This window comes from Pseudorasbora parva, chromosome 2 (assembly GCF_024679245.1).
Source record: "Pseudorasbora parva isolate DD20220531a chromosome 2, ASM2467924v1, whole genome shotgun sequence".
In the NCBI taxonomy this organism is placed as follows: Eukaryota; Metazoa; Chordata; class Actinopteri; order Cypriniformes; family Gobionidae; genus Pseudorasbora; species Pseudorasbora parva.
In genome coordinates this window covers 8050146-8076289 of record NC_090173.1, presented here as the reverse complement: position 1 = coordinate 8076289, position 26144 = coordinate 8050146, and the positions used below count along the sequence as shown (strand labels likewise).

General features: G+C 42.5%; 1 protein-coding gene across 1 annotated transcript in view; it reads left to right on the top strand.

The window, feature by feature from the left end:
* LOC137048469 (interferon-induced very large GTPase 1-like) overlaps positions 1–24945 on the top strand; it is a 37530-nt gene extending 12585 nt beyond the window's left edge. The window contains exon 3 of the mRNA XM_067426639.1: positions 20236–24945. Within this exon, the coding sequence (XP_067282740.1) occupies positions 20236–24945 (4710 nt within the window). The remainder of the gene's footprint in view (positions 1–20235) is intronic.
* The last annotated feature ends 1199 nt before the right edge of the window (positions 24946–26144 follow it).

Here is a 26144-nt window from a genome sequence, read left to right as displayed (position 1 = left end):
CACTATGACATGAAGACGACGTTTAAAAATGTATCTATACAGGTATTACAACATCTATTGCTGTGCTTCTCATATGTTTATCCTATTCATTTATGTATTTGTTTTATTTATTTATTTTTGTAGATCCAAACAGTTGTTCAGCCTTAAATGAATGTCATTGGCCAGGAGGACAATGAGCAGTGAAACATCCCACAGGAAGATCAGATGCCAATAAAGACACTGATGACATCAGTGGAGGACACAATGGCCAACAGGGAAAGCAAATGTGAGTAAAGTCTGCAGAAACTTTCTTCATCAGCTCTCCTAATGTGATCTTGGCCAAATTCAGCTGCAGAATGCGGTTGTCAGTCCTGTTGTATGGTGCTAAATATGCACACACACTTCAGTTATTATTTAGAGTGATAACTGCATATGAATACCAAACTGTTCTAGCGGCATCAACGTTTCAAGGGCCCACAGAATGTTTTATGCCTTGCTCAATAACTAATTTTAGTTACTTTTTAACCAACTTTCTGGTCATATTTTTTTTTTAGTAATATTTCTTAAACCTGTTAAAAAACAAAGATGGAACATTTAAAGGTGCCCTAGAATGATTTGAAACAATATGTTAAATTGTTCTCTGATATCTACATAGAGGGTATGTGGCTTATTTAAGGGCTAAATTTGTCCAGATACAGTTATACAGCTCCATTTACAACCCTATAAATTGTCCCTAGGATGTAATGCTCTGTTTTTGCCTTATTTGGAAGGGTCATGAATATTAATGTTGAGCTCTGCTCTGATTGGCTTATTTCAGCAGCTCACAGCAGTTCAGTGAAGCGGCTCGAGTCCTGACCGTCCTGACAGAACACAGACCGACTGAATGACACTTTAAGCAGAACATCTCAAATGGAGAGTGATAAAATGCAGCTTGTTTATTTTGTGTTTTCAGATCATCTGTGCGTGAGAAGGAGCTCGCGTTCGTGCGGTTGCCAGATTTCAGTCATTTAAATCCCCCAAACAGAGCTTTTCTGTGAAAAGAACACATCCGGTGTTTTATCTAAACATATCCAATCTGGCAACCATTTACACGCAAGCTCTTTCTCGCGCACAGACGATCTGAAAACACCAATAAACAAGTAAGCTGCATTTTATCAATTTGAGATGTTCGCCTTAAAGTGTGTCATTCAGTCTACATTTTAGACTCGTCTTTTTTCATCAACGATATTGCATGTTTATATAACGTTAGTCACAATGTAGGCTACGCAGTGACTATGATGTAGCCTACTCTGAAATACAAGCATGCAAAAACATCATAGGCCTACTTCAGTTTTCAAAAATATAAATATATCTTATATTTTTACAAAATTAATAGCCTTGTCAAATGACAAGTTTTAACTTATATGGTGGAAAAGGTGAGGTTTGCTAGAAGGATCGCGTGAACGATCTGTAAGCAACGTATCTACGGTTGTATTTTGTAATACAAAATAATATTACCCTTTGTCATTAGACACACTATTTAGTTTTGTATGGTACTTGGTGTTTCCTATTGTTACTGTACTAACATCTTGCGTTATCTAGACAATGCTGTCTCTCTAAGAAACTTTAAATTTAATCAAAACTTGTTTAAAACAGCTAGTCAATAGGTGGATAAATCACTACTTACTGCTTGCAGGAATACAGTCGTAATTGCCCCTTTCTTCAGTTTAAGACGCTGAGTGAAGCTTGCTTGAAATGGGCCGAACAAACCAACGATTTGTTGTGGTATCTGATTATAAACCTCAACCATGACTGTTAACATATGAGAAGTCCTCTCCTGCACAGCCTGGATCAAGGTTCACACTTGTAGTTCGGTTAGTTTGGTTCGTTTGGTCCGGACCAAAAAACAAAACATATAGTCCTGGTCCGCTTAGCGTTCACACTGGCATTTTTAACAGCAAACCTGAAGTTACCGAACCAAAGGCATAGGGAGATGGTCACGACCTGATTGGTCGGCTTATATGACGTAGGAGCTCGCATACCGAACATTCAAAACAACGCTGTGTGCCGGATTAAACGCGGTCATTTTATGCGTGAACATATGGCATTATTTTTACCAGCTGAGAACTCATGAAGAGCTCATGAAATGATCAAAACATTCAAAACAACGCTGTGTGCTGGATTAAACGCCATCATTTTATGCGTGTGGCATTATTTTTTACCCGCTGAGAACTCATGAAGAGCTCATAAAATGTTCAAAACATTCAAAACAGCAGCAGGATTTCCTCCGTTGTGCAGAAAAGAGATGGCCGTTCTGTCATCTGTCCCTGCTAATAATGGGCAACATGGGTCCTTTGATGACAATAACCAGGTATGCTTGTTGTGCGTTTTTTCAAGCATTTTCGAAACATGCTCGTCGGACCAAATATTGATGAGGCTCTTCCTCGTTGCTCCACGTTTGGCCTCTAACGTTATCGTTACTCATTTTGGATACACGATCTTTCCGCGTCCTCAAATCAATGGACTATGCGTCGCATCTTGTGACATTACGTCCGGTTTTTGGTCCGTTTACTTGTCTTTGGTCCGTCTACATGTCTTTGCGTTCATATATCAGTCGAACCGCACCAGAGTTGGTTTGGAAGCGGACCGAGACTCCTCTTTTTAGCGCTCTTGGTCCGCTTGTTTGGTGCGCACCAGGGTTCAGATGGCAGCGTTCACATGTGTTCAAATGAACCGCACTAACCGAGCAACCGCACCAGGGTTCGTTTTAATCCAACCAAACATACACAAGTGTGAACGCACCCATAATGTGTGCTCGTTTTTGCTATCCTCAAGTGTCGTTTGATGATTCGCCATCATTTCCACCTGACAATGAACATGTTTGGAGAGATGCAAATGTTGTGGGCGTGCATATGTTTTTGATTTATGAGATTTACATAAGAAGTAGGAGGCAATGGTGTTTGAGACTCACAGTATGTGATGTACTGAACTCTTATTATTTCACTATGGCAAGGTTAATTCAACTTTTCATTCTAGGGCACCTTTAAACAAGAATGTCTAAATTTCTACATTTATATGAATTGTGGCAATATAGAAATGCAGTGTAATTCATATAAATAATACATTTTTAAATGTACATAATTTAAAATATAAGTATTTGGTTTATGTAATTACATATTCCACATTGCATTACTACTCAATGTGGTACACTGAGTTAAAATCTGTCTAAAGCTTTATTTTTAAGGTGTCATGAACTGGATTTTAAAAAAAAGTATGCTGTTGTCTGAGTTCAACTTATGACGCTTGCATGGTTTTTACATTCAAAAACCTCATAACTAATAAGTAGAAAGTAATATCTACACTGGTTTTGAGGCTCTATAGAGGGAATGCACGTGACGTCATCGTCAGCTGGAGGGCCTGTGATTACGCCCCGCTGAGTGGCAGAAAGACTGAGAGGCAGCACTGGTTTACAGTGTGAATATAGCGAAACACACAAAACCAGGCCCGGCACCAGAGGGGGGGTAGGGGGAGGCTTGTGCACGTACCCAATGGACATCGCTGTTGAGAGCTTGAGACGGACTTGATAATAGCGTGCAATTTTCTCACTCAAACCACCAACCTGCTGCTGTTTCTGCTTTAAGAGGGAAACGCTGCCCATAACTGCTCATCTAGGATCTGCAATCCTCTGTAGGAATTCGTAATAATAGCATATTATTAGCGAAAAGGAGCTAGCAAAAGATCCAGTGTGTATCTGTATTTGCACTCGTGAAATGATTACATTTCCAACGTGTTTTGGCTTCGGTGAGTAATGTAGCCAATCACTGACATGTTTGTAGATATCTACAACGCAGTTGGCCAATCACAGGTGTTGAACTTGGAATCCACTCACCGCTCGACTGTTTGTCCGGGTGCTGAGTTCAGTTAACACGCATGTCTTTGTAAGTGCAGACATCGTGAAAATAAGAGATTCATTGTATACCAGCTTCACTGCGGAAATCTGTGAGATTGCGTTTATTGAATGAGTGACAGCTTTTAGTGATTATAAAGGGAGCACTCTTTGCATGATGTCTGGGCAATATAATTATTATTTATTTTTTATTAATAGGTCTATAATATATTCAGAATTTGAATAAAACTTTTGTTTTCCATTCGTGACAAGCGGCCACATACACGCTTCAATACAATGACCCATCCACAGTGGATGATTCACTCCACATATACAAGCGGGATTCACTCGAAAAATGTGATGACTCATCAGTTATAAATAATCATCGAAATCAGGCCCATAAAAATGTCGATTCCTGGCTGCATGTCATTATCCATGGATCACTGAATCTGTGGTAAGTTTTAAGGACCACTATATCGAGCCCAACCTTTAGTTTAAAGGGGGGGTGAAATCCTGTTTCATGCATACTGAGCTTTTTCCACTGTTAAAGACTTGGATTCCCATCCTAAACATAGACAAAGTTTCAAAAACTAATGTTGGACGTTTGATGGAGTATTTCTGTGTCAAAAATACTCCTTCCGGTTTCTCACAAGTTTCGGAGAGTTTTTTTCGAGTATGGGTCGACTTGACGTTAATAGAGCGGAAGGTCCTTGTATGGGCCGTACGGGCTCTTCTCCCGGTAGGGTGCGCGCGCGTGACTAGAGGGAGAGAGGAAATGCACGCTGTAAACAGTCTCTCAGGTGCAGATCCAGTCGTCCGTGAACACGTCTGACGCGCTGCGCTCCACTTTATTCCTCTGGGTGACGTCGAGCGACTTCAACGCTTCAGCACAGCATTCTGGGAAGGCAGCACTGCATTTGAACCGATTTGAACGCAGAAATGACGGGAAGCTTCACAACATCGCTTCAGTCGCGTCGCAAAGTGGATCTCCACGCCACTGCTGTCACAGGACTTTACCAAATCATACCAAGGAAGTGTGTTTTTGACGGAGCGGTCCCAGCGATAAAGGTTCGGTCCTGCTTTGGAAGCAGCCGGTGAGTTAAACTGCTTCAAATGTCTGTGCTGTCAGCTACCGTCGCGTGAGTAAATATTAGTAAACGACATGATCGCGTGCTTCGTCATTCAAATGCGCTAACGGTTACTTATTGTTGTTCTGTATAATGTTACACTAGTCTGACGTGCAAAACCGTTTTGCTTGCTACTTCTAAGGTCTAGTCGCATACAATAGTCCATAAACCGAATCATGTCCTCATAAACTGCGAGTAAAGACACAGAAGACGGACGTCCTGATGTTGCCGTTTCTCCTGTTCAATTTATTTCTGCCTCAGATTTGATTGTGGATCATTATCTGTATTAGCTGAGATAGATGGGTTTCTCCACGCTTGAGGACGTCACCGCTTTGCGCGCTTGTCATTCTTTAGCTCCGGCCACACGATACGCCTCCAGGCGCTCGGTTTTTTCCGGAAAGACTCGGTACAGCCCATATTTCTTTTATAAATATGATAAACTTAAAACTAAAGACTTTTCGGAGATATGAAGGATGCAATACTACTCTATAGGTACTCAAGATTGACATGAGATTGACTGAAACTGAGTGTTTCACCCCCCCTCTAAACTGATAATTGTTTGCTCTACTCGTGTTTTCCTCCATTAACTGCAGTCACGCAGCAGCTCTTCTGCCACTCAGCCCCAGCTGAGGGGGCGTCTTCCTGCGGGAAAGTGGCGTCGATGCATTCCCTCTATTCTGAATGCTGGGTTTTGATGGGCGTGTCACTGGAAACTTAGAAGTAAATGCCCATGGCTAGGCTAATTAATGAGTTACTACTCCCGTCAGTTCACACGAGGGAGAGATCGTTATGAAATCGGCAATCGGAATTATTCTCTCACAGGTCTCGTGAAACGTCTTTATCAAACAAACACAATGATTTATTTCTCATCCACCCGCGATTGATTCATTTTTTTATTACTTGGCCTGGCCAATCGGTGATGTAAGCACAAACCAGACACACACACACACACACACACACACACACACACACACACACACACACACACACACACACACAAACTCAACTTATTTCACTATTTAAGATTCATCGGCCTGCCATCGTGCTTACGTTTTGGTAGCCTGTCTGGAAAACACATGCGAGCCCTGGTTTTATCCCGAATCACAATGAACCAACAAATAAGGGATTCTCCAGCCTGTGACAGCGTGATAAGGTATGTTCTTGCAATCTTCGTTGTGTTTATTGCCCGGTTCCACAAGTCGGTGAGCGGGCTACAGAAGCAGCCATACACAGCGAGGCGGCATTTCACCCTACTAATACATTGATTTTGTATTAGTAAAGTCATTGATTTGAGAGCCTCGTTTTCTGAGCCTGGTGTCTATGAAAGCTTTTCTTTTAATAACAAGGAAGTTCCCCCCTCAAGATCTGGTTTCTTGATATTTCTTAATTTATAATAATTGTTTTTTTTAAATGTGTATTTTTCCTGATGCTATTGTGCTTATTCTGTATTCAATAACCATAGAATTATTGAAACAAATATATAGTGTGGAAAATAAGTATTTGAACACCCTGCTATTTTGCAAGTTCTTCCACTTAGAAATCATGGAGGGGTCTGAAATTGTCATCGTAGGTGAATGTCCACTGTGAGAGACATAATCTAAAAAAAAAAAAAAAAAAACCTGAAATCACAATGTATGATTTTTAAACTTTTTATTTGTATGATACAGCTGCAAATAAGTATTTGAACACCTGCCTATCAGCTAGAATTCTGACCCTCAAAGACCTGTTAGTCTGCCTTTAAAATGTCCACCTCCACTCCATTTATTATCCTAAATTAGATGTACCTGTTTAAGGTGGTTAGCTGCATAAAGACACCTGTCCACCCCATACAATCAGTAAGAATCCAACTACTAACATGACCAAGACCAAAGAGCTGTCCAAAGACACTAGAGACAAAATTGTACACCTTCACAAGGCCTGAAAGGGCTACAGGGAAATTGCCAAGCAGCTTGGTGAAGAAAGGTCCACTGTTGGAGCAATCATTAGAAAATTGAAGAAGATAAAGATAAACATGACTGTCAATGTCCCTCGGACTGGGGCTGCATGCAAGATCTCACCTCGTAGGGTCTCAATGATCCTAAGAAAGATGAGAAATCAGCCCAGAACGACACGGCAGGAGCTGGTCAATGACCTGAAAAGAGCTGGGACCACCATTTCAAAGGTTACTGTTGGTAATACACTAAGATGTCATGGTTTGAAATCATGCATGGCACAGAAGGTTCCATTGCTTAAACCAGCACATGTCCAGGCCCGTCTTAAGTTTGCCAATGACCATTTGTATCATCCAGAGGAGTCATGGGAGAAAGTCATGTGGTCAGATGAGACCAAAATATAACTTTTTCTCATAATTCCACTAAATGTTTTTGGAGGAAGAAGAATGATGAGTACCATCCCAAGAACACCATCCCTACAGTGAAGCATGGGGGTGGCAGCATCAGGCTTTGGGGGTGTTTTTCTGCACATGGTACAGGGCGACTGCACTGTTTAAAGGAGAGGATGACCGGGGCCATGTATTGTGAGATTTTAGGGAACAACCTCCTTCCCTCAGTTAGAGCATTGAAGATGGGTTGAGGCTGGGTCTTCGAACATGACAATGACCCGAAGCACAGCCAGGATAACCAAGGAGTGGCTCTGTAAGAAGCATATCAAAGTTCTGGCGTGGTCTAGCCAGTCTCCAGACCTAAACCCAATAGAGAATCTTTGGAGGGAACTCAAACTTCGTGTTTCTCAGCGACAGGCATGAAACCTGACTGATCTAGAGAAAATCTGTGTGGAGGAATGGGCCAAAATCCCTCCTGCAGTGTGTGCAAACCTGGTGAAAAACTACAGAGGCCTGTTGCATGAAGCTAGCTGAACAAACTCTGAGTTACAAATCCAGATAAATCCAACCTGGTTTATATCAAGTTCAACCATTTCTCAAAGCTTGGTATAAACTTAATCTGTCAACTCAGGTTTAATCCAGAGTTTGCGATCAACTCTGAAGCGTGTGCACCTGAACGTGTGACACGTGCGGCAAACAGCCAATCACAGTGTTGGTTTGATTCACTTTTCTTCTGTAGATTGAGAGATCGTTTTGAAAATTACTATGAAATTAAATGTGTTTACAAGGCAGGAATAAACACTGCTGCTGTAGCGACAGTTTGAGAAGGCAGCTGAAAGAATATCTAACTACAGGTCTTTCTCAAAAATGTGCATATTGTGATAAAGTTCATTATTTTCCATAATGTAATGATAAAAAATAAACTTTCATATATTTTAGATTCATTGCACACCAACTGAAATATGTTAGGTCTTTTATTGTTTTAATACTGATGATTTTGGCATACAGCTCATGAAAACCCCAAATTCCTATCTAAAAAAAAATGTAAATAAAAAAAAAAGAAAAGTTTTTTTAATACAAAAAAAAGTCAACCTTCAAATAATTATGTTCAGTTATGCCCTCATTACTTGGTGGGGAATCCTTTTGCAGAAATGACTGCTTCAATGCGGCGTGGCATGGAGGCGATCAGCCTGTGGCACTGCTGAGGTGTTCTGGAGGCCCAGGATGCTTCGATAGCGGCCTTAAGCTCATCCAGAGTGTTGGGTCTTGCGTCTCTCAACTTTCTCTTCACAATATCCCACAGATTCTCTATGGGGTTCAGGTCAGGAGAGTTGGCAGGCCAATTGAGCACAGTAATACCATGGTCGGTAAAGCATTTACCAGTGGTTTTGGCACTGTGAGGAGGTGCCAGGTCGTGCTGAAAAACCAAATCTTCATCTCCATAAAGCTTTTCAGCAAATGGAAGCATGAAGTGCAACTCCTGATAGCTAGCTGCATTGACCCTGCCCTTGATAAAACACAGTAGACCAACACCAGCAGCTGACATGGCACCCCAGACCATCACTGACTGTGGGTACTTGACACTGGACTTCAGGCATTTTGGCATTTCCTTCTCCCCAGTCTTCCTCCAGACTCTGGCACCTTGATTTCCGAATGACATGCATAATTTGCTTTCATCCGAAAAAAGTACTTTGGACCACTGAGCAACAGTCCAGTGCTGCTTCTCTGTAGCCCAAAGTGGCTTGATCTGGGGAATGCGGCACCTGTAACCCCTTTTCTTGCAAACGCCTGTACACGGTGGCTCTGGATGTTTCTACTCCAGACTCAGTCCACTGCTTCCGCAGGTCTCCCAAGGTCTGGCATCGGTACTTCTCCACAATCTTCCTCAGGGTCCGCTCACCTCTTCTCATTGTGCAGCGTTTTTTGTAAGGGTGTAACAATTCGTTTTAACAACGATTCGATTTGGCTGAAATAAAACAGTCACACTGCTTTGAATTTTTGGCTAAAAAGTTACTGAATCAATTTCAAGTCACTGAATCGTTTCGGAACATATCTTTCTAAATGAACCAATATTGTCCTTAAATCGTATCGACAACCTCAAATCTAGATACGAATCGAATCGTTGTTAAACAAATCGTTACACCCCTAGTTTTTTGCCACACTTTTTCCTTCCCACAGACTTCCCACTGAGGTGCCTTGATCCAGCACTCTGGGAACAGCCTATTTGTTCAGAAATTTCTTTCTGTGTCTTCCCCTCTCGCTTGAGGGTGTCAATGATGGCCTTCTGGACAGCAGTCAGGTCGGCAGTCTTACCCATGATTGCGGTTAATATTTTTGAGAATGACCTGTATATCAATTAGGGGTGTAACGATTTGTTTAACAACGTTTCGATTTATGGTTGTCGATACCATTTAAGGACGATATTGGTTCATTTAGAACGATATGATCCGAAACGATTCAGTGACTTGAAATCGATACAGTAACTTTTTAGTCAAAAATTTAAATCAGTGTTACTGTTTTATTTCAGCCAAATCGAATTGTTGTTAAAACTAATCGTTACACCCCTAATATCAATGCATGATGTGAATAAAATAAATATGCATAATAATTATAGGTTCACAAAAAGCTTGAATGAATACACGTTGTTTAAAAGAATTATGAATGCATGTATATTTATATTACTATTTGGCTACTTGTCAATTAAAATAATATTTATATGAACATATTATATGAATTCAAAATTATTATAATTCATATAATATAAATATAATAAATAATTATCACCAAAAGATGCACAATTTTATTTCAAAAGTTCTCATTTATAAACTGCTTTTATTTTGAATGAGACATACAGCGGGTGTGGCTTTATTGCATCTTTACTTGCAGCTGATTGGTCCAGTTTGGGTTTGTGATCTCTAACCCAGAATAAAACCTACTCCAGAGCAGGTTCCCTTTCGGGGAACTCGAGCTGCGTCGAAACGCTGTGAGAACGCCTCTGCGTTATTGCGTCGTGAAGCGCCTGTAGAACCATTCCATCGGAAAAAAGATCGATCGTCGGCGTGATGACGTCATCGACCGGAAGCTATAAAACGTCCGTGAAAACAAACAGGAACTAGCTTCTGTGCCTTCAGTAAGCGATCTGTGTGAACCTGTCTGTCTATTTGGTGTTTTTGTCTGTCTATTGAAAGAGTTTTTCCACCCTTTGTTAAATATTTCATATATTTACAAAAAAGAGAAAATAAATAGATAGAGAAATGGCGAGTGAAAGCAGTAACTTTAAGAGGTGTGTTCATCCCTGCCCACGCTACATCACGAGTGGGGATACACACTCTCTTTGTGTTGCCTGCTTGGGAGCGCAGCATGCCCAGGCAGCCCTCGAGGGGGCTGCTTGCGAGCACTGTGAGCGTATGCCACTGAGAACGCTGCGCTCCCGCCGGGCACTCTTCGAGGAGGGTGCCTCGGCTCGTGTTCCCCGCGGCTCTGGTCCCGCTGCTGCCGAGGCAGAGCGGAGGCTGCAGTCGTGGGGTTCACAATTGGATGTTGCGGAGGGGTTTGAGACGGGCACTGCCTTATCTCTGCCCTCACCCGCTCCATCCAGCGGTTCTTCTCGGGGCTTGGAAGCACGCATTGCGGTTTCTTCCCCCCCGAGAGAGCCGCCGGTGCTCCAACTATCCAGCTCCGAGGAGGTGGACGTTGAGAGCATCGCGACTGAAGATTCGCCACTTCAGTCCCCTGCGAGTGATGAGCTCGTTGAGGTTCTAACGCGAGCCGTGGCCAGATTAAATATTGACTGGCCCGTAGAGAGATCTGAGGCAGGAAAGAGACGATCTAGTAAATTAGATGAAAGATTCCTGCCCGCTCGCGCTTTAGAACCTCAGCGGCGGGGCCTGCCATTCTTCCATGATTTGCACACCGAGGTGGCAACATCATGGAAGAGACCGGCATCATACCGTGTGTTCAGCCCTCAGACTTCGGTCTATAGCAACATCATGGGGCTGAAGCACTACGGGTATGGGGCGATGCCAAAGGTAGAAGAGACACTTGCGAGCCATCTCTCGCCTTCCTCGGCATCGTCCCTAAAGGCCCCGACTTTGCCCACCAGACCATTGAAAACAACGTCGGCACTGGTGGGCAAAGCGTACTCGGCGGCAGGTCAGGCTGCTGCATGCCTACACACCATGGCAATTATGCAGGCTTATCAGGCTGACCTGCTCAGGGATCTAGATGGACGCGATGAAGTGGGGGGTGAAGTCATAAATGAGCTTAGAACAGCAGCCGATCTAACTCTCCGGGCCACCAAAGAGACGGCCAGATGTGTTGGCCGCTCGATGGCAGCATTGGTGGCTACGGAGAGACATTTATGGCTCAACCCCACCGAAATCAAAGAGAGGGAGAAGAGCTTTCTGCTCGACGCGCCGCTGTCTCCTGGTGGCCTCTTCGGTGACGCAGTACACACTGTCACCGAGAGGTTCCAGGAGTCAAAGAAACAAGCTGCGGCGCTAAAGCAGTTTCTCCCTCTCCGAGTCCAGGTCCCTGGGGCTGCCGCTGACATCAGGCAGCCCAAGCCGAGTACGAGCTCAGCTCACAGGGCACAACAAAAGCAGAGCGTCGCCGCTCGGGCTCCCCCTCAGCGCGGGGACGAGGGGCGGCGCTCTCAGGCGAGGTCTTCGAGGGGCAGGGCTGATCTGCGGACAGTCCTGATCGCCAAGAAGGCCTCGTCGAAGCGTTCCTGACGCCAGAAGCGTCAGGACGCTGAGGGTGGTTCCCCCCGTAGGGAAACGGTGTCTACCCCTGCCAACGGTACCCGTTTCCCTGCGGCACCCTCGGGGGGCCGCGCTGCCAACCCCGCCGCAATGCCGGGGCGCAGTCGGTCTCCGCGGGCCACTCGAGGGTGGTCCGCACCCCCTTCGGGGGGTCCCAGAGCAGTCAAGTCAGTCGTTCCCTGCCGGTCCGCCGCTTCAGGGCACTGCATTTGTTGCTCGAAAAACACCAGAGGCCAGCCTCGAGAGGCTGGTTCCCTTAGTAGATTTTCTAGACGAATGGAAACGTCTATCAAATATATCTCATTGGGTCCTGCAGACAGTAGAAAGGGGGTACGCCATTCAATTCAGAAGTCGGCCACCTCCTTTCTGCGGTGTCCTACCTACAGAGGTGGGCCCGGAGCAGGCTCTGGTAATGGCACAGGAAGTAGAGACACTCCTGCAAAAAGGGGCTATAGAGAGGGTTCCCCCTCCCAGCAGGGAGTCTGGCTTTTACAGCCGTTACTTCATCGTGCCGAAGAAGGATGGGGGGCTTACGCCCGATATTAGATCTGCGGCTATTGAATCGCTCGGTGGCCAAGCTCAAATTCAAGATGCTTACACTCAGACAGATTGTAGCGCAGGTCAGATCGGAGGATTGGTTTGTCACCATAGACCTCAAAGATGCGTATTTTCATGTCTCCATCCTTCCACATCACAGGAAGTTCCTGAGGTTTGCCTTCGGGGGAGAGGCATACCAATATCGTGTACTTCCCTTCGGTCTAGCACTGTCACCCCGCACGTTCACCAAGTGTGTGGATGCAGCTCTGGCGCCGCTGCGTCTTCAGGGCATCCGCATACTGAACTACATCGACGACTGGCTGATTCTAGCGAATACAGAGCAGATGGCGGTTCAGCATCGAGATGCTGTTCTCGCCCATATGTCGAAGCTGGGGTTGAGGCTGAACGCCAAGAAGAGTGTGCTTTCTCCGGCTCAGAGAACCACTTTTCTAGGTGTGAACTGGGACTCGATAATTATGCGGGCGCAATTATCGCCAACACGCATAGCGTCGATCCTGGCAGCCGCCAAAGAACAGAAGCTAGGCCGAGCCGTCACTGTGAAACAGTTTCAGAAACTGTTAGGTCTCATGGCAGCAGCGTCCAACGTGATACCTCTTGGCCTACTGTACATGAGGCCACTGCAGTGGTGGCTCAAAACACAAGGGTTCTCCCCGAGGGGAAATCCGCTCCGCACGATCAAAGTCACGCGGCGATGCCTACGTGCTCTGGTCATGTGGAAAAACCCGGGGTTTTTATCTCAGGGTCCCGTGTTGGGGGCTCATGTTCGTCGCGTAACGCTAACGACAGACGCCTCCCTCATGGGCTGGGGGGCGACCATGAGTGGTCGCTCATCCCAGGGTCTATGGCAGGAACATCAGCGGCACTGGCACATAAATCGGCTAGAGATGCTCGCAGTGTTTCTTGCATTGAAACAGTTCCTGCCCGACCTCAGGGGCCACCACGTACTAGTCAGAACAGACAACACGTCCGTGGTGGCCTATATAAATCACCAGGGGGGTCTGAGGTCTCGTCCGTTGGACAAGTTGGCACATCGGATCCTCCTGTGGGCCCAAGGGAAATTGCTGTCAATCAGGGCAGTATATATCCCGGGGGCCCTAAACCAGGAAGCAGACAGCCTGTCGAGACAGGGGCCGAGGCCCGGGGAATGGAGACTCCACCCAGAGGTGGTGGAGCTCCTATGGAAGGTTTATGGGAAAGCAGAGATAGACCTGTTCGCTTCGGCGGAGAACTCTCACTGCCCGCGGTGGTTTTCTCTGACCCATCCGGCCCCGCTGGGGCTGGATGCCATGGTACAGGAGTGGCCGAGGCTGCCTCTGTACGCCTTCCCCCCGATTGTTCTGCTTCCAGGAGTTCTGGAGAGGGTACGCCGGGACGGGGCCCAGGTACTTCTAGTGGCCCCGAACTGGCCGACCCGAGTATGGTTTTCGGACCTGATATCTCTCCTGGAAGGCTCTCCGATGGAGATTCCGACCAGGAGGGATCTACTCTCTCAGGCGGGCGGGAGATTCCTGCACCCACGCCCAGAGATGTGGAAACTGTGGGCCTGGCCTCTGAGGGGGCTAGGCTCATAGAGGAGGGTCTCTCGGCCGAGGTCGTAGAGACCATCCTTCACTCCAGAGCTCCGTCCACGAGGAAGCTGTACGCTTTGAAATGGAGACTTTTCTCAGCATGGTGCAGAGAACGCCAGTGGGATCCAGTTAACTGCCCGGTTGGTACAGTGCTGGAGTTCCTGCAGGAGAGGTTCTCTGCAGGGTTGACCCCCTCCACACTTAAGGTGTACGTGGCGGCCTTGGGTGCTGTCCACGTCCCTTGCAGTGGAGTGTCTTTGGGAAGACACCCTCTAATTACACGCTTCCTTCGTGGCACATTAAGGTTGAGGCCAGTTATGCACTCGAGGGTCCCGGCATGGGACTTGGCCATTGTTTTGAGGGGCTTGTCCGGACCTCCGTTCGAACCTCTGGAGGAGGTTTCGGATAAGTTCCTCACCCTGAAAACTATCTTCCTTTTGGCCATTTCATCTCTTAAAAGGATAGGAGATATTCAGTCCCTGTCAGTAGGGCCCTCATGTCTAGAGTTCGCGCCTGGGATGGTGAAAGCATTTCTGCATCCCAGGCCGGGTTATATCCCCAAGGTTCCTACGAGCCCACGGGGCCCCATCACTCTACAAGCCTTCTGTCCTCCTCCATTCTTGACGTCAGACCAGGAAAGATTAAATCTGCTGTGTCCGGTGAGGGCACTGGATACTTATGTCCACAGAGCTGCCCTGTGGAGAAAAACTGAACAATTGTTTGTTTGCTTCGGACCCCCTAAGAAGGGGGCTCCTGTGTCCAAGCAGAGGATGAGCAAGTGGGTGGTCGAGGCCATTTCACTTGCTTATGAAGCTACCGGGCAGCCATCTCCTTTGGCTGTCCGGGCACATTCAACCAGGGGTATGGCTGCTTCTAAAGCACTTTTGTCGGGGGCTTCCCTCCATGATATATGTAACGCGGCCGGATGGTCGTCTCCTTCTACCTTCGTCAGGTTCTACGAACTAGACCTGGCATCTACAGTAGGGGCACAGGTTCTCTCGTAACCGTGTGCGCTTCGGCTTCACACATACGAGACACTTGGTCCTATGGCGATGTGGGTATAAGCGTTCTCACAGCGTTTCGACGCAGCTCGAGTTCCCCGAAAGGGAACGTCTCAGGTTACGTATGTAACCCTAGTTCCCTGAGGGAACGAGACGCTGCGTCGCTCTGCCATACTCCCGGCGTGTCCGTGATCACTTACTTCAGGCTTTATCAGAAGTTAGTTCCTGTTTGTTTTCACGGACGTTTTATAGCTTCCGGTCGATGACGTCATCACGCCGACGATCGATCTTTTTTCCGATGGAATGGTTCTACAGGCGCTTCACGACGCAATAACGCAGAGGCGTTCTCACAGCGTTTCGACGCAGCGTCTCGTTCCCTCAGGGAACTAGGGTTACATACGTAACCTGAGACGTTAGCCGTGTAGTGTAAGTTACCATGGTGATAAACACTGATAAAAACCAATCCACTTTCTTGAGCTCGAAAAACCAGTTTGCTCAAACTAATCTCGAACTTACCTGGGTAACAATTGAAACCAGCTTTGTGCAACAGGCCACAGGAAACGTTTAACCGCTGTAATCGCAAACAAAGGCTACTGTACCAAATATTAACATTGATGTTCTCAGGTGTTCAAATACTTATTTGCAGCTGTATCATACCAATAAATACATTTTTAAAAATCATACATTGTGATTTCTGGATTTGTTTTTTTAAAGATTATGTCTCACACAGTGGACATGCACCTACGATGACAATTTCAGACCCCTCCATGATTCCTAAGCAAAATAGCAGGGTGTTCAAATACTTATTTTCCTCACTGTACTATAGTACACATGAACCTGAATCTGATACACAAGCTCAATGTTACATTTAAAAAGGCTTTCTCTTAAATTGTGTGTTTTGTTTCTTCTTCCTTAAAGCGAATGGTTGTTCAGAACCCACAATCAATAAAGAAAGAATGGAAGGCACTACAACATCAGAGACTGGAGAAAAACATGGCGTGAGTGCAATTTAAATATTGGCTATATTTATAAAACCAATGTAGCCTATTTCATAATTTACCCTTTTGTAATTTTCTAGTTAAATGTGTCACTGGGCTCAAAATGTTTCTCAAGTCTGAATATAACAAATAAATCAACAGGAAAACAACAATATATTGGTATAAATCAAATGGGTAATATAGATAAACAAAAATAACCAGGGGGTTGTCATCGCAGAGGATTTTAGTAAGAAAGTGTCTAAATAATATCGGGACAACAAACTATGAAAATGTTAAGTGAAATAGGGTAAGAATCAAGATAAAATATTTAGACTAACATACCTGCAAACTTATGTTGCTACATTTTTTTTATAACAAACTGCACCTTTTTATATAAGCAAATACTTAATATTAATATAGAAATATTAAAAATTGACTTTTTAATTTCCCAAATACAGTGAAGGAGAATCTTTAAAGAGATTACATCTCTTTTCAACACAGAAAAAGGAATGAGTAAAGGGGATTTACAAAAATACATAAAACCAGTGAGACTTTAATAGACACACATGGAACCAATAGGCTTGTTCAACCTCATACAGCGATGCGCTGACCGATCGGCGGCTGGCCAGAAGCAGTGCGTGTCAGTTAGAAATGTTTTCCGACGGCTCGTGACTGTGACATATGTCAAGAAAGTACCGCAAGAGCGATTCGAGAACAGCCAGCTGATGCAGCTTCTCAAGAGTGGCTGCTCAAACTCTGATGACGACACAGCTGTTCCACGATTGGCCGGATTCACCACATGACAAAGATCAAGTGTGTTTCGTGTTTACAGTAAAACCTCTTTTCATGTATTCGCGATGTTATTTTGTCATGTTTATCAAACTAAAACTGATAAAAACCATAGACCCCACTTCACTGATAGTGTAGGTTTATATGTTGAACTTTATTCTTGTACAAACAGACGCTGTATTAAGCAGTACATAAAGCACTGAATGAAAACGTCTTCTGAAACATCTGTGTATTTGAGAAATATTTTATTTATTTAACGTCAGCTGTGATAAAGTATACAAATATAGCACGAGCATCACTACGGGAAGCAGAAAGTGTCCGACTTCAAGTCTCCGTTTGCAGCTCCTCCCCGCCTGCACGCAGTGGTGGAAAGAATATACTGAAAAAGCATACTCAAGTAGAAGTACTGTTACTTGTCAAAAAATGTAATTTAAGTAGAGTAAAAGTAGAGTAAAAGTAGTGGGTATTATGCTATGAATGTTAGTCCACCTTATACCCTGCAAATTAAAAATGTAGCTTACTCTTTATGGAAGATTCTCAGAAAGAACAAAAACATGATGTCACCAAAAAATATTTCAATATTTCTTTAAATATTTAGTTTTATTTTTGACTGTTAGCACTAAGAATATAGCCTTGTAATATTTTAGAAATCAACCAATAATCTGGGAAACATTTATGACAACCATTCTGTAGAAGTTTTCTTGCAGTTAATTAAAAAAGGTTGCAAAGCTTTGTACATTAACAATTTCACGTTAAAAAAAATGTATAAAAAAAATCTCTCTTTTCAAGACGCATTCGTGCTTTAATTTTAATGGACGTTTTATCTGTAAAAACAATAGAAATCAGAATCGAGTAACATCGAGTAAATGGTTTTCACCACTGAATATTTTTGCTTGGAATTAAAAAATAAACCTGATTTAAATATAAATCTGATGTTTCATAAAAGTTATTTGCTATATACATGGCCTGCAATTTTAAATCGCCATGTGAGAACACATTACATTAAAAGGTACACTTCAGTAAGCTGACAGAAAGAAGGTTTAATACGTTTACATGTTAAACGAAATTGACGTAAGGGACAATGATCTAGCAGTGACCATCAGTTAAAGGGATACTTCACCGTTTTTTCATATTAAACTATGTTATTCCCTTAACTTAGATGAGTTGATACATACCTCTGTCGTCTGAGTGCGTGCACTTAATCTCTCTGACGCGGGGTGACATTCTGATAGCATTTAGCTTAGCACACTAATCACAGTTCATTCCTATGGAACCAAACAGAGATCAAGTTAGAAGCAACCAATCAACTCCACGTTTCCCCTATTTAAATACAGTTACACAAATAGTTGGACGATCAAGTATGGTGACACAAAATAAAACGTGGCGCTTTTTTAACCGAGTTAAAAAGGAGAACTATAATGTATGGCGGAATAGCACTTCTGAGAGTACTTCAACTCGGCGCAGTAAAAAGTCCCGGCCGAAACATCCTCCCTCACATCTCCCCCTCCCTCTCTCATTTCCGTAAATAGAACCAACGTGATCTGCACGCCTGCATCAGTAGTAGTTTGAGCAGAGTTGACGAAGTACCAGTTTGTAGGAAGATAGTTTGAACAATCATGGGTATAATGTGCGTCGTAAAGGGTTGTGAGAACAAGGCGAAGGTATTTAGTGCCGTCATGTTTCACCGATTTCGGCGGAAAGCTTGGTTAGCTGCTTTGAACATTGATGCAACAACATCGCTGGAGATTCACATGAAACGATCTTGTAAAACGTTTAATAAAATTCAGAGTTTTAGACTGATCATCTTCAGATCTGAAATATAACATGGTCAGACTTGTGGCTTTAGCTATAGTGCATTTCTAGATTTCTCCAAGGCCCACTTCAATTTTATTTTCATAAAGATATTTCATACAAATAAATTTCTAATAACTTTACAAAACTTTGAAGCTTATTATAGCTTTTTTTTATTATAAAAAATATTATCATTTTGACTTTACAGTAAACTGCTAGGTGTCTGCCTAGCAGACTGCCTAGAAGGATTCACAAACTGTATTTGTTTTAGTCTGAGTATACATTTCTTAGGATTTTTTCAAAATTTGGAAGTCAGCTTAACAGGTTAAGGCAATTTGACGATTGCAGTCATCATACAGTAGCCAGCACTTACCCCCTTTCATAAAGCGCGCATGCCTCTCACTCTCACACTGGTCGCTATGGTTAATTTGACGGAAGTCACGCGCCGTGACGCATGGACACACAGGACTGATTATTCATCTTAGCCAATCACGTTGACAGAAAAATAAATAAATATAATTTATTTAGGGAAGTTTAGTTAAGACGGCAGGTTTAGGGAAAATGACGCAGTAAAAGTACCGATACAGCACTTAAAATGTACTCAAGTAAAAGTAAAAAAACACTGTTTTTAAACTACTTAAAAAAGTACAATTCCTGAGAAAAAAAAAAGCTCAATTACAGTAACGAGAGTATTTGTAATTCGTTACTTTACACCACTGCCTGCAGGCAGCTACTCTAGCCGATCGGCTGCATCCGGCCGCAGCCAATGTACAACACACCTATTGTCACATGTCATTCTGTTTCTGTTGTGTTTTTTGCTCTTGTCGCATGTTCTTTTGTATCTGTTTCCAGCCAATTGTTTGTCCCCTGACAACATGAGGGTATGGTTACCCTCATTATCTAGTTCTGTTCAGCTGTGTTTAATCATCATCTGTATCACCTGTGCCCTTCCCTTAGTCAGTTATCTATGTTTGTATTTAAGTTCCCATGTTCATTCTTTCCATAAATACATTATTTTAATGGTGTTTGGTGGTTAGTTCTATGGTTATATGAAAAAAGCCTGTCTTTGTAAAAGTCCTGGATCCTCTTTCTTGCTACACCGACACACTGTAACAACGAAGAAGAAGAAAACAAACTGAAAAAAAAAAAACTTCAAAACATAAGGCCAAATCAGATGCATTGATTAACTTTATTTTATCTGAGGTTTATTTTAGATTTTACATTTTGCACTTCCCCAAATAAATGTTTTTGGTTTTAGCAAATGTTTGTTTACAGTGATTTGCTTGGGAAATGTGCATTTAAAATAAAATAACTTGTTAATCGAAGTGAAATTTTGAAATAACAAACAAACAAACATTTCTTTAAAATTATACATAATAGAGTTATGTTATAAAGCTCAAATACTCTGAAAACCCTGACTGAAATGCTCAAAGTAGTTTGAGAAAATGAAATGTATCAATAGTGTTTATAGTTTTGTTGTTGTTATTTTTTTAACAGGGAAAAAACAAAGACTTGGAAACAAAATTCAGACCAGATCAATGCCTAAAACAACAAGATACTGAAATAAATCTATTTCACAGACTTCATCTTGAAGGCAGGCCACACAAACTGAGAACTGCAGATTTTCTTCAGATAAATGAACATTCATTAAAATCCAGTGACTCTTGGGCTGAACAGGAGCTAATTCAGATTTCCCTTCAAAAACTACTGTTGATGGACTACAGAGTGAGATACATAAATATTAATAAGGACAAAGAACAGGATAACACACAACGAAAAGAGAAAAACTCTCAAAATAAAAACTCTCAAAATCAGGATGATATTTTTGAGATTATTTTTAAACCAGCATCTTTATCTAACAAAGGAACAAGCCAGTCTGAGCGAATCCACCCGATGGATGTTCAGATGGCCGTGTTTCATTGTGCTGATGGTTTCCTGAAGCAGCTGATGGTCACTAAACTGTCCCAGTGTCAGTACGCTCTGCCTCTGCTTGTTCCTGATCCAGACACACAACAGATTGAGTTTCCTCTCTGGACATTCAGACAAATCAACAAGAGCTGGAAGATGAGAAACACCAACAATGAAATCACCAGTCAAACCCAGCCAATCTACAAGGCAGAAACTCCAATGGTGTTTTTCTTCAGGTTTGGCTCTGTGTCTTCATCCAAGTCTCAGCTGATGAACAGTCTGATCAATGAGAAACACAACACATTCTTCCACAGAAACTGCCCAGGCAGCAGCAGAACCAGAGTCCTGATGGATGGGGTGGTGGAGATCGCCTGGTTCTGCCCCTCTGGGAAAAACACGGATAAATTCACTGACTGTGTTGCGTTCTGTAATCTACACGGTGATGCTGGAGACCACGAGAAACAGCTGCAGATCCTCACTGAAATGGCTTCAGTCAATGTTGTTCTTCTACCACAACTGGAACGGAATGACAAAAGCATGATAAAACTTCATCAACTCTACAAGGACTCAAAGCCACTCATTTGTCTTTTTACTGAGGATGATTCTGCTGTAACTGTGATGAAGAAAAAATATAGGATTGGTCTGAAAGACAGAAATCAGTCAGAAGTGTCTGAAGAGATTAGAAGAGCAATAAATGATTGTCTCTCAAAATCATCTTCCACTTTCAGACTTGAAGATTTGTCCGAACACTCAGACATCAAAGTAGATGAGGAAGGAGATGATGACTGCAGGAGAGGAAGAGAAGCAGCACAGCAGATGATGAGTTTACTGGAGAAGAAACATCTGACAGAAATCAAAGAATCATTTCTGCCTCATCAGGGGAAACTGTGGCATCAGTGGAGTCAGAAGAACAAAGAACTACATCGACCTCAAGATAAAGAGACAGAAATGGACATCAGTAGAAAACGAACAGAGATGAAGAAAATCCGTGAACAGCAGCATGAATCTGACATCAATGAGTTCATGAAGTTCTTCATTAAAGAAATAAACTCAAATACTGAACATGAGAGGATGTTTTTCATTAAATGGCTTGGAATAAAATTGAAAGAAAATAATAATTATAAAACTGAACCTCTCAACGCTGAACAAGCAGACACATTTGAGGGAATATCTGAGGAACTTGAAGCTGCAACCATTGGTCTGGAGCACATCATGAGGGAGATCGGTCAGATCTATGAATCATGTTCATCTGTGAAGAAGAACAAGAAAGACCTGCAGTTTGACTTCTCTTCTCTCCCGAGTCTTGCAGCAGAGATGATGATCTCTGGATTTCCACTGGAGCTGATGGATGGAGATGCTGCTCATGTTCCTCTAGTCTGGATCTCTGCTGTTCTAGATCAACTCATCCAGAAACTGGGAGACCAGAGGGTCTTTGTGCTGTCAGTTTTAGGGCTTCAGAGCTCTGGGAAATCCACCATGCTCAATGCCATGTTTGGACTCCAGTTTGCCGTCAGTGCTGGCAGGTGCACCAGAGGAGCTTTCATGCAGCTGGTCAGACTGTCAGACGAGATTAAAACACAGATGAACTTTGACTATATTCTGGTTGTTGATACTGAGGGCCTTCGTGCTCCAGAACTGTCTGGAAGATCAACCAAGCATCATGACAATGAATTGGCCACATTTGTTGTTGGTCTTGCAAATCTGACCTTGATCAACATCTTTGGAGAAAACCCATCTGAGATGCAGGACATTCTTCAGATTGTTGTTCAGGCCTTCATGAGGATGAAGAAGGTCAAACTGAATCCCAGCTGCGTGTTTGTGCATCAGAACGTCTCAGAAGTCACAGCTGGAGAGAAAAACATGGAGGGAAGGAGACGACTGCTGCAGACACTGGATGAGATGACAAAACTCGCTGCTGAAGAGGAAGACAGCAATGCAGGATGCTTCAGTGATGTCATTAAATTTGATATTCAGAATGATGTGAAGTATTTTGCTCATCTCTGGGAGGGAAACCCACCGATGGCACCACCAAACCCAAACTACTGTGAGAATATTCAAGAACTAAAGGAAACTATTATGTCTCATGCAACAAAATCAGACATAAGGATGATGACATATTTAAAAGATTGTATTAATGATCTCTGGGAGGCTTTACTGAATGAAGGATTCGTCTTCAGCTTCAAAAATTCTTTGGAGATTTCAGTCTACAGGAAACTAGAGATAAAATACAGCAAGTGGTCCTGGAGTCTTCGCAATGCCATGATGGAAATTGAGAACGAACTACACAACAAAATAGAAAATAAAACAATTCATGAGGTTGAGGAAACTGATCTTCAAAGAGAACTGAAGACGACAAGTGGAGAAGTGGAGAAATCAATGTCTGAATTATTTGAGAAAGACAAAGATAAAGATATACTGATTCAGTGGAAAACATCATTTGAAATCAAAATCAAAGATGTTCAGGAAAACATTGTGAGAGAAACAAAGAGGAAACTAAATGAGATTCTTCAGCAGCGAGACCGGAAGAAAATGATTGATGCTCGGAAGACACATTATGAAAACACTCTCTATGAAAAGAGCAAAGAACTTCCCTTAAAAGAGTTTGATTTGTTCTGGAAACACAGTGTGCAGAAGATCATCAGAGACACTCCTCTAGTAAAAGACATTGACATAATGAGAGATGTAAGAGAGATCCTCAGTGACATCTATGCGGGGCGTCTCCCTGTGGATCATATTATAGATGACAGTGAGTACATACATATAAATATTTTCACTGTGTCCAGTTATTTTAAATATATTAATTTTAAAAAATCCACAGATGTCAATCGCTTTATAAGTGATATAAAGAATGCTTTCATAAAACTCAAAGAAGCATTTGGATACATTCGAACACTCTCTCCAGAGACTGAAGCTAAAATAAGATCATTAGTCACAGATGTTGACCAGCAGACAGAAACAATGATACAGTCATTCAACATTTCAAAGATGGGCTACAACAGAAGCTGCATTCGACAACTCATAGATTACATCAAGAGGAGAGTAACAGATCATGAGAAAGAATCAGCCAACTACGAGTTTAAGGATGAATTCTTCATAGATTTGGTTCTTTCCATCTGTAAGAAAGCAAACAAGATGATCACTGACCAACACAGACTGTTCAGTAATGCCAATGATCCAGAAATATATGTTGAGAAAAAGAAAGAAGAGTACTACAGTGTTGCCCAGAAAAACTGTCATGGAGCCGCATCAGCTGGCATCTTTGGAGAGATCATCTGTCAGAAACTGAAAGAGCCCATTGAGCAGAGCGTCTACAAGAAGACTGCCAGAGATCTGACAGATGAAATTATGAAAAACTGTGAATCACTGAATGGAAACAGATCAAATCTTGAGAAACACATCCTGAAGACACTGGCAGAACAGGAGGACTTTGTTAAATACATGGATTACATTAATTATCCCAGCCATAACTACAAGAGTTTCATCAGAGATGAAGTCAGTCAGTACATCACTGAGAAGTTCAGTGTCAGTGTTTTACCAAAGATGAAGGTGAACATTAAACTCCTGCAGCAGAAGATCATGAAAGCAGCTCATGAATCTACTGAACATGTTCAAGTGAACAGAGGAGATGCTGGTTTGTGGTTGAAGAGTTTCACACAGCAGCTCTCAGATGAGCTGATCTTCTCTGAAGAAGACCTCAGTGGAGTGAAACATGATGATGTTGATGATTTCAGCCTCCTAGAAGATGTGATAAGAAAAGAACTTCCAGCTATAATGTCAGATATCAGCAGTGGATTCAACACAGAGACCTTCCCAGTAAAGCTGGACTATAAGTTCAGGCCAGATGAGATTCTGTTTGATCACTTCTGTCGGTGCTGTTGGGCTAAGTGTCCATTCTGTGGAGCCACCTGCACCAACACCATAGAAAACCATGATGGAGATCACAGTGTTCCTTTCCACCGTAGTATTGGACTAAATGGAATATATTACAATAATACATCTAACTTGTCTACCCATATCTGCACATCAGCCGTAGCAAACAGCAATCTATATTTTAATCCCAATAATTCGGATGATTCAGTCCCCTTGAGAGAATGCAGAAGAGCGGGAGGCGTTTATGCAGACTGGAGCATCACCCCTGATCTCTCTGAGCTGCCCTACTGGAAGTGGTTTGTGTGCAGATTCCAGAAAGATCTGGAAAAACACTACAGGAAAACATTTGAGGGGGAAGGGGAGATTCCAGATGAATGGAGAAAATACTCAAAACAGGATGCAATTGGGACTTTGTATAAATATATTTAACTGAAAAAGCAAAATAAGTTTTCCCACTTCAAATTAATGACTAAAATGCAGCTCAATCAACCCTGACTTCAGTAAGGAGTGTAATTTCATGTCAGTTGTTATAGTTATTATTTTTCAGTGTCTTTTTCATTTTAGTTATATTTAGTTTTTTATTAGATGTCATATTTTATATTTATTGTTTAAGAAAAATTCTTGAAGGTGGAATTTGAAGGTCATTTTTATTTGAGATTTTAGATTGAAATGTTTTACTAATTACTTTAGTTTGAAGTTACTTTCTAAAATCTCCTTAAAATGTATAAAACACAAATCTTATACCCAATAGTACTTTCAGTACCAACTCTCTATGGGGGTTTAAATTATTTAAATGCACTTTTTAGACCTATATGTGTATATGTGTTTGTGATTATGTACAAGACAGAAACATGAATAAACGTAATTGTTTTTACGTGTTCAAGTATGGGTGTTCATGTAAAAGTAGCCTGGATGCCATCCGAACTCAGCCCTGCCCACAACATTTGAGCTTGGGCAGTTCGGTCTAGACTTGATCCTTATAGGAGTAATTATGCCTGAAACTGTTCGGACTAATGAAATGATCAGGGTGGGCTTTAGACGAAGATGGACAGATAATAAACAGTAACAAAATAATCCACGTCATCAAAGGCGCTTGGGTTGAATTTGTTCTAATCCTAAACAGAGAACTTGTTCATATATGCATTCACCTTCACTATTTCTCTCAGAAATGATGATTGTGTTGGTAAGTACTCTGTATCCTTAAATATTTTTTTATAATGCCAGCAAAGTTTTTATTTAATTTTTTTTTATTTTATAACACCAGAAAATCTACAATCATCTTTTTCTTCGGGGGGAGGGGGGATTCTCCTGAAAAAAAAGGCAATAGGGGGGTAAAATGGGTTGCCAGCTAAAATTTGCATTCCTGGGTCTATATATCACATAATTGAGGTCGCTTCAACCCACGGACATGGAAAACAACCCGCGTGAAAACCGCAGACTTGGTAACACAGTGCCATTGAGTTTTGTTGATATTTGACAACTAACGTTATGCGTCGCTCCTTTGCTCTGATTGGTTGTAGGTCTATCCAATTGAGGTATTTCCTGGTAAGTAGGTTACTATGGCGTTATTTCCCTGTCAAATGTCGAGAGTGGATTATTATAGCGCAAGAGTACCCTAATAGGTAACA